At 36.6% G+C, this 12,326-nt stretch overlaps 1 protein-coding gene across 9 annotated transcripts in view; it reads left to right on the top strand.

Moving 5' to 3' along the window:
* The window catches only part of SEMA5A (semaphorin 5A), a 326,650-nt gene that overhangs the window by 171,190 nt on the left and 143,134 nt on the right, over nt 1-12,326 (top strand). For all 9 annotated transcript variants that reach the window (XM_030495666.1, XM_030495658.1, XM_030495648.1 and 6 more), the window contains one exon: nt 9,823-9,885. In XM_030495666.1, coding sequence (XP_030351526.1) covers nt 9,823-9,885 — 63 coding nt within the window. The remainder of the gene's footprint in view (nt 1-9,822; nt 9,886-12,326) is intronic.

Raw genomic sequence — 12,326 nt, 5'->3', positions numbered from 1 at the left:
ATTTATCATGCTTTTATAGTTACTTCCACTGAGCTTTCAGCTTCTGGGACAAAAATGCCAAACTACAGTATTGTTCTTCCAATATAGCAATCAAAGGGTTTCTAAACCAAGAAAAGTGGAAAAGAGGCTTAGGAGGAGGAGGACATTACACAGTTGGCTCAGAAATAAATTTCTTCAATTTGGCTCCCTGTGTGAGATTGTTACTAAAATTTCTGTGTGTCACTGAAATTTAGGAGATACTTTCTCAACACTCAAGGGCTCCAAGTCTAAAGGTTGAGTAGAACTTTCTACAACTGTCCTATGTCTGCTGACATATGAGGTCAGCAGGGAAGGAAATATGAGGGAAAAGTTGGAGACAAATTGTTTAATATATGACGATGATGATTTCAGTAACTATCTGCTTTTCCAAGATTCCTTGTCAATGTGGAATGAGTTAAACACCTTTCTGTATAACAGGGGTATACGTTTTCCCCATAAGCAGCTGTTCTATTGTATCTGCAAAAACGGCCAATTATGACTCATTTGGATCTGAATGTTTCTCTTCTAGAAATCAGATAGAAATGACACACTCGTTTCATATAGCTAATACTAGGTTGCCAGATGTCATAGACCTCCACTAATGAATAACATGAATCATGTTTCACACGTAACCTGGAGGTGGAAAGCTCCATGCGTCATCGTTGTTACTCCAGACTGTTCACTTGTGTCAAAAAAAGGAGAAAAATGAACTAACATTTAGGCTTTTTTGTAGCTTCATCCTCATGATGAAATTGTCACTTAAAGTTGTGTTATAGGCCTCCTTGTTCCTGCTGCTCCTTCCATTGGAATTAGACTATGTGATATTCTCTTGAAGACTTTTCCATATTCTGAGCAGAAACACTCCTTAGTCCTGTTTGTCTTTCTCACCCTAGATTTCTGTATAATTTAACAGCGCAGCTACAGTCCAGTGATTTTCCTAGTAGCCATAGGTTCAAGCTTTCCTGTTTTAGTAAGCATCTTTTGCTCTTTGTGTTTAATGGCAATTTTTCTGAGTCTGCTGTTCTTCTTTTGCCTGTCTCCGCAGCTCACAATGTTATCTGTGTGTTGATGACACTCATTTACGTGCTTCTTCACTTTTTATTCTTCTCCATATTCTCGGTATTTTGTATCTCAGATTATTTTAGTGTTTGTCAAATTAAATTCCCTGAGTGAACTATGAGTTCATGCTGCCATGAACCCTCTTGCCAACTTTCTGGAAATTTGGTGGTGTTTTTCTTATTGTGTTCCGTTTTGCCCTGCCCACTTTCTAGATGTCTTACATATCTATATGTTATCCTCAAATAGAAAGAAGAAAACTTAATTTTGATTTTCCAAAATCACCTTGTTGGTCAACTAATTTTACTAGAAGAATGTAGAAAATATCATGCTTGTGTCTCTGCAGTTGAACCATTTATTTCTTCACTGGCTTTTCACTGGACAAGCTGCCTAAATTGGTGGTTCCTACACTTCCTCTGTTAGCATTCTACTTTCTTTCTGCTTTCATATGTCTAGAATCTTTAATGGAAAAACATATATCTATTAAAATTCCTCCAACAATTTTTGTTTCTTTGCTGTCTTGTAAGATGTCATTTTTAGACTAACTTTAAAAAATATTTTTATAGTAAAGTCACTGTAGTGTTTTCTCTAGAACTATAGATGAGTATCATTATTAACAAAATTAACCCTAAATCAATCACTAAAGCCCAATGGCAAAACTATTTGAATAAATAAATAAGATATTAAAATATTTCTTTTTTTTTGTAGTCTCAGTTATTCAGTATGACTTAGAAGGTGTTATAAATTTCATCCTCCACCTCCCTCTCAGGTTCATCTGGTTTTGGAAGCTATAATGCAGCTGCCTTTCACATTCCAGGGGCAAGATACAGTATGTTGGCTGTGCCTCTCAGAAATTATTTCAGGAAAGTTTTTGATTTGCACAAAGTCTTCTGAAGTGTCATACCTTCCTTGACTCTCTGTGGCTGAAAGGTAAAGAGGGCTGATTGCTGGGCTACCTCTTTAATCCTGTGTCCAATGCCAGCATGGCTGTCTTGAAGAGCAAGTTAGCATGGGACAAGATGGCCCACATTCTAGTGCCGCTGACTCCTTCCCATTTCCATATTTCTTAGCAGCAATGAGTAGTTGTGCAGGAAAATAAACTCCATGCCTATGCTCAAGGTTCAAACCAACCATTTTGTAGCACTCTGGTGCCAGGGGATTCTTTTTTCCACTTACTCTGTTATTTAAACTATGGGGTTGAGGAGCATGAAGTTCCATTGAACTACCTTTCCCTTCCTTGAAATAGAGAATCTTGACATTTCTCATCAGCACCTAAAAGTTTAAAACCCTATTTGTAAAAAAAGTAAAATGAAATGTTGCTTTCAAAAGGTCTTGGAGCCTACCAAGATCAATCTTATTTGCCAAAAAGCAGGAAACGCTTTAAAACTCAATGTGCTAACACAGATGTTAAATCTTAAAGGATTCACATATAATTTATTCAATACATTAAGTTTACTATATGTAGTATAATTTCAGAATGTGCATTAAAAATATGTTATGAACTCTTATTCCTACCTGCTGTATGGCTGCCAAATTTGGTAATGCAAGAACATTTTGTTGTTTTACCCCTCCAGCAGAATCCTGCATTCAATTTTTAAATGTCTATAAAAACCTGTAAAAGCCAGTCACAGTGCAACAGTTTTGGGTTGTTGGTTTTTTGTTTTTTTTTTTTTAATAAATCTCTGGGTGCAGGACTAAAAAATCCTAGTTCCAAACTTCCTTCTAAGAAGTTGCTAACTTCTGTATGTGTTAAATATAAACCAAATGGATGTTTTGTGATATCTAGAAATCTTTGCAGAAGACAAAGAGGGGAAGGCACAGGTAGATGGGTAAGTGGCATTTGTGAAAGTTCAGTCTTGGGCAGAGTCTTGTGTCATTAAAGTCAGTGGACTAGCCCAACACTGATGGTTTGTGAAAGTCTTAGTAACTCTAAATTCTTCTTCAGTATGCTTAACTTGATCTTCTATTTTTATCATATTAATTCTGTCAATTTTCAACAACTATTTGTTTGCATAGCCAATAAAATAAGCTAATTAAAACTTTAGGTACTTCATGAATTGGCAGGGTATCTACTTCTCAGTTTTTTTATATACTTGAGGCCAACATATTTGAAATAAAATTGACCTCAGCTCCTTGAAGCCATATAAAGCTTCATATGTTACTTGGTTTAAGTATGAAATTATATATCTGTCAGGGGATCTCAGTTCTTACTGAATTCCAAACCCTGGAAAATTTGAGCATTATTGATGTTTAATGTATTTCACACTGCTTACTTTATAAGAAACTGTAATTTTCTAACTGTAGATGAACAGTAAAAGCTGCTTCTGAACAAATGAAAACACATAATGTTATTCCCAGGAGAATTGGCAGTTTGTTATATGTGGGAATCGGTGGCAAAATACTGGAGTGGCTGTAGCCGATTAGTAAAGCTGTCCGTACGTTGTTGGAGTTCTAGGAGCTGCTGGCCTGTCACTTCATATGAGGGCCTAACCAGGATACCTTTAGTCCTCAGAAACCAGCTTTTCCTTTTTGCTGAGCCGAAAGGTAAAGCTGTATTAAAAGGAAGTCCCTTTTTAATATTTTATTTTAGTTCTTACTCTAGTTTTTCCCACAGAGGATGATACCTCTCCGAAGTTGACTGTTTGTCTGGAGCCTGTTTGCAAGATAGGCAACTCAAGCAATAATGGCTGCAAGGTCATGATTCTGTGGAAAGCAAGGAAAATGGTTCCTGTGAAGTATGGAGAGATAAATCTTTCTTAACTGGCTTTATATATTTGCTGGAAGCAAGGATGTCATTATACCAAAGCATGCTTTGAAATTTCTGTCAACCATCAAAACCACCACTAACCCTGTGATTGCTAATTTGTTGCTAATGTCTTGCTGGTATGCTTCTCTGTGGTTACATTCTTTCTTTGCATTTAGGATCCTGACACCTTCTTTATGGCCTCTTTAAACTCAGCTTTTGGACTCCAGCATACAAGTTCATTGAGAGCTAATTAGCCAGGCTGCAAGACACCCTTGCTAAACAAGTCACAACATTTTGAAGCCATTCCATTGCTGGAGTGATGTGAACAACAAAGTGGTATTACTCATGTGTGTTGACATATATTATTATGGTTATTGCCATTATACCCCAACTCTCTAGAGTATTGTTTAAATACATGATATAATAGATGAAAGCAAGCAGATAATGAAAAAAGAAAAAAAAGGAAATATCACGTAGTTGTTAATTTCTTCATTGTGTAATTAAACCATCTTCTTTAATGTTATTTTTTGCCAGTATCTAATTAGCAGAGCCATCTGCCTAAGAAATGCTGGACCATCTGTCTGGAATACTGTTCTGTTCATTTTTTTGGTTCTTAACTAATTAACTTCTTTCTCTATGAAATGTAATAGTACATTCTGTTTCTACACTTCAAAGAAGTTCATATTTAAAAATACATTGGAATGTGTACCTGTCTACATGTATATGAGTATCTGTGTAGCTATAAGAAGGAGCATAGTTCTTTCAGTAGATCTGATTGTACTCTGTTACATGTTCAGCTTCCGCTGTAAGTGAAAGCCACTCATTTTTTGTTGACCTGTAAGTATAATTAATACGTATCTCACTTAATACATTTTAATTGCCCAGTCCTTTCTTGACTGTGTTTAAATTTCCTGTCTGCATTTACTGCTTAAAGTTATAATTGTAGAAGGGGCTACATTAAAGTTAACTATTTAGAGTTTTGGTTCTTTTTCCTTTTGCATTTTGGAATTTTTCATGAAGATCATAGAATAATTTAGGCTGGAAGTGACCTCCAGATGTCTTGCCTCAGGACTTGCTTTGCTGCTGCATGTTGGGCAGGAAGAGAACCGTTTGACAGTTATTTCTTAAATGGGAGGATCATGTGAACATTAATCACTGGTTCTACACTTCCCTCGATTCTCTTTTAGTGTTCTTCTAAGGTATTTGGGTAAATCAGTTCATGTTGGAGATTTTCTTTTGGTTTCCATTGCAGCTAATTTCCTTGCATTGATGAGGTTCACCTGCTGAAGACACAGTCATTTAACTTTTAAGCAAGACTCTTATTGTTAATCCAAACAGAGAAGTTAATGAAATATATTTGTTGTTCCAAAGAATATAAAAAACTTTAATACTGTAATTTTTAACTTAACAGATAGGTGTTGGATGCATATTTTTCTTTATTTTGAATAGTTTCATTATATAGCTTCAGTTGGAATTTGTTTCTTCTTTGGTTAGAATTTCTCTCCTTCCACTATCCCTTGAAAATCCCAGGAGAGATTTTATTTGTAGTTTCTGAGACTCTTTACAAACATCAATGATGTAATGTTTAAACCACTGATACATTTATTTACAATTGAGCTTTTACAAACAGATGCCTGCCATCAGTTTGAAAGTTGAGAGTTAAGTGTGCAATCAAAGCCATGTTTCTGCTCAGTCTGATTTTATGTCAAATCTGTATGGAGCTTTGTGGTTTGTGTAATTTTTTTTAATTGAAGAAAACAGTATGTGTTCAAAAGTGAACTGTGACTTTGTCATTGAAGTATGCTGAGTCAAGTTCAAGTTGTACCTGTCGAGTTCAGTCTTTAGAGTTGCCCATGCACACTTTCACAGGGTAGAAGTCTCACTACATACATTTCACACTGCTTTGCTGTTACCTAATTAAAGTTTACTTCTATTAGAATGTAGTTCTGCTGAAGATTGGGAAATTAGAAACAAACTAAGGCAAGGCATTAAATTTATAGAGGTGCTTGAAAGGCCGTATTGATAGCGGGATTTGTAAAAGCCATGCTGATGTAAGCAGTGTCAGTTTGCTGTCACTAACAGACTGATGTGCTACTTTAAACCCTACTCCTTAACCTGTGCAGTTACATTCTTTGTGGAGATGCATAGTAGTAGCTGATGTACTACTACCCATCCTTACTTTCTGTAGCACTAACATTCAAATTCCTGTTTCCTTTTTCTCAGAGAGAACAAACTTGCGTGCCTATAATTTGGTTCGATAAATTTTGTTGCCAGTTTAAGTAGAATTATAATAGTAATTAAAAACAATAAGCAGAATGCTGAAGGTTGTGTTTTGCCATGTGAAAAATGAAGCTGCTTCTTAGGAAATGTAGGAAAGAAAAGATTCTAAGAGGGTAAAATTTAGCTGCGTAGGCCTTCATGGTGAATCAAATATTTGATGTGATGTGCATATCGTATTTGCACCACTCATCTGAATGTCATGGAATTATCAGCAAACAGTAGCAAGCAGGAGAATATGTCAATTTAATGGAAACAGTGCTTAACAGTAACATCTCTAAGTAAACATGCTTTTGCACTTGCTTTCTAAAATAACACATTCTGTATCTGTCTGTCTGGTCTTTCAGAATTAAAACTTTAAAGTCTTAATTTTCTAGTGACAAAAATCACATTGTTATTTTCTATTGGGACATTTTGTTTTCTCCTTATGTACGGAAGATTCAGGACATGTTTTTTTCCACATTGAAATGACATTTAACTTGAGGAGGTTTACACCTGTCTTCCCCCTCTATATTGCCAGTAGTCTGCATTGAATATCTGAATTTCCATTTTGTGGGGAAATCCCCCAAATTTCCGGAAGGATAGAAAAAAAGATTAGCTATATATAGAAACATTTGTCTATAACGGTTCTTTTCATTTAATCAGCAATAGGAGATATGTATGCATTACTGAACTATGTTGGGAGCCTTAGGAACCAAAGTACAAGTTTAAACTACTCAGCTGTCTTCAGATGCTGTTGCAATATACTTCATTTGCAGCCTGCTCTGTTACTGTCTCCTCCAGCAGTGGAACCCAGGGCTATGGGACGATAAGTACACTTGATTTCCAAGATGGCACTTAGCTTTGTCACCAGTGTGTCCGCGCTTACTTCTTGTGTGTCCAGACAATATTACTCCTTTGGCATATGTTGTCATGAACAGAGTTTTCCCAGAGAGTTTGCCATTTGCTTAGCTTGCAACCATATGTATTTATGTATGGTTATAGTAGTTTATTCTGTTTGGTTTCTTGTATGTGCTGTTAACTATGGTATCCATAAATATTACATAATGTTTTAATATAGAGTATCTTTATTTAAATCTGTGCATTTTGTGAATGTCAAAGAAAGAGAAGAAAGTTTATTTTCAGTTATGCTAATAATGGTACTAGTGGTTTTCTGATGTGGTGGTAAAATTATTAATATTTAAGATTTGAGAGGTCTAGGCAAGACATTAGTCCTAACTAAAAGAACATTCACTTAAAAGCTAATAGTCTGTAATTGTTTCCAATTCACCGCTTCTGAGCTAAGGTAATACTGGGTGTGCCACTCCTACAGGCTTCACCAAGGGCCATATCTCTATATTGTCACATTATTTACTTTTTGGTTCCTTCTTAGAAGTGTGGCAGTTGGCAAGCTCTTTAAGGAGCTCATAACTCCAGGGGCGCATACTTGACTTTGCTAACACTGAAATTACTGTTTTTCTTCACCTCTTTGTTTTTTTCTGTACCAGTATATAGGCTGTGATCATTTGACAGAGAACAAGGAACAAAAGTGAAATGCTGTCACAATGTTCTCTCACTATGATCAGGCTTAATAAACCTTCTGCCTGACTTGTCCTAAATTTTGCTTGCACTAGTAGAAGCTTGGAGTCCCCAGACTTTCCAACCATGACCTGTTGCAAAGATGTGTTGTATGCTTTTCTCAGAACTTGAAGAATTGTCACTTTTGGCTTCTGAATTTCCTATCTCCGAAGTCTGTTGATTCTCTTTTCCAAAACTTTCAGTGCCTGAGAAATGTACTTACTTTACTTGGTTTGTGACATTGTGTAATTTTTGCATTTCACGTTCTTCTCCTTCAGATTACTCTTTTACTGTGGACTTACAGCCAATTGAAAGCTGGGTATATTGTCACTGAAAATTGATTAATTGATAAACATTTTATCTTTAATTCAGTCTTTCTGTGTTCTTTCTTCTTCATGTTTGGCATATTCTTCTCAGTTTTGGCAAGAACTTCCCTTCAAACCTTCCTTTTAAACACCCTTATCCCATTAAGTCTTTCTACTCTGACCTCCTACTGGTAACTAATTCTGGCATTTCTCCAGGCATTTGAAATTTTTTGGGGTTGTTTAGAAATAATGTATTCAGTTCTAGCTAGATACTTGTATCTAGTGCCATATAGCACATAGCTTCAATGTGTCCTAATGGATTGATTAGGAACTTACATTGGTTATCCAAGAGCGGTCTTTTATACTGTGATCCCCATTACTTTTTGCATTGCAGAGTCAAAAGAGTTAAGTCATTGTTGCTTTTTTCTTTGACACATTTCTGCTTTTTCATCTAGCTCAGTATGAGATTTCTTTCATGCTGCTAGATACAGTTTGTTGTAAACACTAGGGTCATTCACAAGTGGATTCTTCCAGGAGTTTTCAATATATTCACCAATATGCTGTTCATCTGTAAAAGCAAATGCTGTAAATAGGAAGGTTTGGGGTGGAGGAAGGGAAATAATGGCATTACTTTTCGTAAGTCTATTTTTCCTGAAGTGAAAAAGCTCATTCTTGGGCTTGTTGAAACACAAATCAAGGAATACTGCATAGTATACTCCGAAGGCAATTCCCCCCTAGTTTAAATAGGCTTTTACCCTGTTATTTTTATTAATTACAGAGTCTGCTTGCTACTAATATAGTCTCCATTAAAAGACAGGTACAAAACATTACCTGTATTAAATCTGAATGAATGGTCTTTCATTATTTCCTGGTAAATAAAAACAAAAAAGCTGTGGTTTTAATAAATATGCAGCAGTGGTTAGTTTAGAAATCTCAGTTCTTCCTGATAAAACATGAAGTGCTTTGTGGCATTTTTATCTAAAGAACATACGGATATGCACTGTCGAGGTGGAAGAATACAGATTGATTTAAACTGCACTCTGACTACACTGCTTATACAGGCGTTCAAATATGTACATGCATTGGCACATAAACACCAAGCATACGACCTGCTCCACTGAACAATAAAGTTTGTAAGTCATAGCTGGTGAATGTTAAATATGGAAATAATTGGAATTAATTCATGCAGTGAAACTATAGTAATGCAGACTAGGCGTTACAGTCCTGGCATAAATCTGTTGAAGCGGAGAGACAGCTCAGGAATGAGGATAAATTGCTTCTGCTTTGCTGTGCTCCATTTCACTGTTGTCTTGTATGTGTCTGCCTGTTGTTCCTTTTTCTGAATGGATGTTTTAGTGCTGCTGATTAGTGCTGCAGTCATACCTTGAGAAACTAAAATCTCCATTTGATTCTTGAGATAAATACTGCAAATATTGCAACAGAGCACACTTTCCCACAAGTGTGCAAGGTCTCTCAGTAGAGCTGACCTCAGATGCCTTGGTGGTGCAGCCCAACTCTACTGGGGGGAGAAGTTCAGCCTTTCTCAGTGTTCTTAACTCCTTACCTTAATAAGACTAATTTAAAATGGCTAAATAGCATCAAATGTGGCTATGGTTGTTTCTGCTGTAGCGGTAGGTACAGTGAATCATGCGGATGGCCAACTTCAGATTCAGATACTGAAAAAACATCAACAGCAAAACTACATTTCTAAGGAGAAAAAGCTTATAAGGCAGTTATGGATAGAGTCACCTGCAGCTAACCATCAGTGTGCCTGGAGCACGTATCTCAAGAACGGGCTTAGATAGCTCTGAGGCTTATATTTCTGTGTTCCCTGCACTTCTAACTAATTCTTGTTTTTTGCAGGCAGTGGAATGGCAATGTGATGAAGCTACTAAAAGAGCCTGTTACAGTAAAGGCAAATCAAAGGTAAGCATGAGACAGTTGTTCTGCTTTAATGAAATTTATATGTTAATAGTAGGTGTAATTCAGTGTATAAGTCTCTACCTTACGCATTTTTACTGTATCCCTTTTTGAAGAGAGTTGTAGGAAAGAGGTCTGACACTGATGTATAAGCCAAGAAATAAAAGAGAATATAGGGAGTATGGGGTGAGAATGATTCTTTTCTGAAATGATCAAGTACTTTAATTTCCAACAATTTACTGTTTTGACTCTACAACATCTCATACATAGTGGCCTGTATTCTCACTTCATTTTCAGTGCTGTAAATCCCAAATAACTGTGTAATTACTTTGTAAAATCCTCAATTTATTTCCCTGTGTATTAGATGCAATTTTAGGAACTTTTATTTTGCGTATCTGCTGGCACTAGGAAGAAAATAATATGAAATTCGCTAACTTTTTAGCCATGGGACTTGACATATTTTTATCTTTATTCAGAACAAATTCCTTATCTGGCCAGTTATGATTTCTTTTATTGAGCACAGGTAGGTGTAATGGAACCTGTATCAATGCAGTGTTCTTTTGTGGCTGTCCTAAGCTGAAGCTAGTTATTGAATTAATCATAGAATCATAGAATGGTTGGAGTTGGAAAGGACCTTAAGATCATCTAGTTCCAACACCCCTGCCATGGGCAGGGACGCCTCACACTAGACCATGTTGCCCAAGGTTCTCTCCAAACTGGCCTTTGAACACTGCAGGGATAGAGTATTTACCACTACTTTGGGCAACCTGTTCCAGCACCTCACCACCCTCACAGTGAAGAACTTCTTCCTTATATCTAACCTGAACTTCTCCTGCTTAAGTTTAAATCCATTCCCCCTTGTCCCATCACTACAGTCCCTGATGAAGAGTCCCTCTCCAGCATCCTTGTAGGCCCCCTTGAGATACTGGAAGGCTGCTATGAGGTCTCCATGCAGCCTTCTCTTCTCCAGGCTCAATAGCCCCAACTTTCTCAGCCTGCCTTCATATGGAGGTGCTCAAGCCTCCTTATCATCCTTGTGACCCTCCTCTAGACTTGCTCCAGCAAGCAGTTAGAATTGCGTACAATTTATTTTTGTGATTGTTATACTATTTAATCATTAAAATTAATTGAGATAAAATATAAAAGATAAACACATCAACAGCGATAACTGCAAAAGAGCACACTTGCTTTCAGGACCCACGTTCAGTAGAACATGTCAGCATACATTATTGATGTGCAAAACTCAAAACCCCCCAGGCTTGAAAAACATATTCCAAAAGTTTCTGACATCTAGTAGAGGAAGAATCTCTTCGGCATAGTTATCTAATCACTGACTTTTAAAATTCTCTCATTAAACAGTTCAGTTCCAGCTTTTCCTACTATGTTCTAGAAAATAAAATTGTAGTGTATCACTGGCCTATCCATTTCCATTTGAGATTGAAAGGGAAGAATGGCCTCACTTCAGAAGCAGGCCCATGTTATACTGTGAGGAGGGAGAGAAAAAGACAGAATTACTTGGGAAAAAAGTGAGTGTAGTCAATATGCAGTTTAAAGCGTTGTGCATTGAAGATTATTGCCTTTATGGAGGAACATCTTTCACTGTAGGAATGAGTTTACAGTGCTGGGAAAAAGGCATCAAGAATGGTGTTGCCTTCTTTGTTCTCCTTTCCTTTTCTTTCTATCCCAGTGTGGGAAACAAATATTTAGGAGTTACTGATCACTAGCCATTAAACTGCAGGATATGCTAGGTGTGTAAAAGGTATTAATAGGTAGAGAAAAGAAAGGGGTTAGATTTTACTTCAAGATTTCTAATATGAGTAGATAAATTCTGATGACTCAAATTACGTGCAAAGGCTTTAATGGCAGAAATGGATTAGAGATCAGAATGCTTGCTAGAATGCTTGTTACTTGGTGGAGAGATTAGAAAGAGCTTTTGGGACCTCATATTTTAAGCAAATGTTTCATTTTCTGAGTTGTTATTTCTCTCTAGAAGATTTATGCTCCTTTATGTAATGTATCCCTCAAGCCTTGATCCTTAGCTTTCAAATGACAATACTGTGAAGTAAAAGAGTATGCTAAGCAACAATGTAATATGACAGATTGTGCTGATCAAGGGGCACATACGGTAGAAACTGTCCTGGTAGGAATGCAATGTGTAACTGAATGTTTATGCCTTTGGTTTACTGTGAATTTCCAAGTTTAAAACTGTGAGAATAACATTCAGCTTGTCTGAAAGTCACAGTGCAGTGACTGTGACCTAACATGATGGATGAAAGTAATATTAAATTTCAGACTATAGAAGTGTACTTTTGAATATTATGTTGACAACACTTTGTGGTGTAAAATCCACATTGGATTCAACAATGCAGAAGCGCATGTTGCTGTTAAATACTTTTGCTAGGAGAAATACTCAGCACTGGTGAAATGCATTTAATATTGGACCCTAG

Source organism: Strigops habroptila, chromosome 1 (assembly GCF_004027225.2).
Source record: "Strigops habroptila isolate Jane chromosome 1, bStrHab1.2.pri, whole genome shotgun sequence".
In the NCBI taxonomy this organism is placed as follows: Eukaryota; Metazoa; Chordata; class Aves; order Psittaciformes; family Psittacidae; genus Strigops; species Strigops habroptila.
Note: the sequence above shows the minus strand (reverse complement) of the source record. Positions and strands in the feature narration are given on the sequence as shown.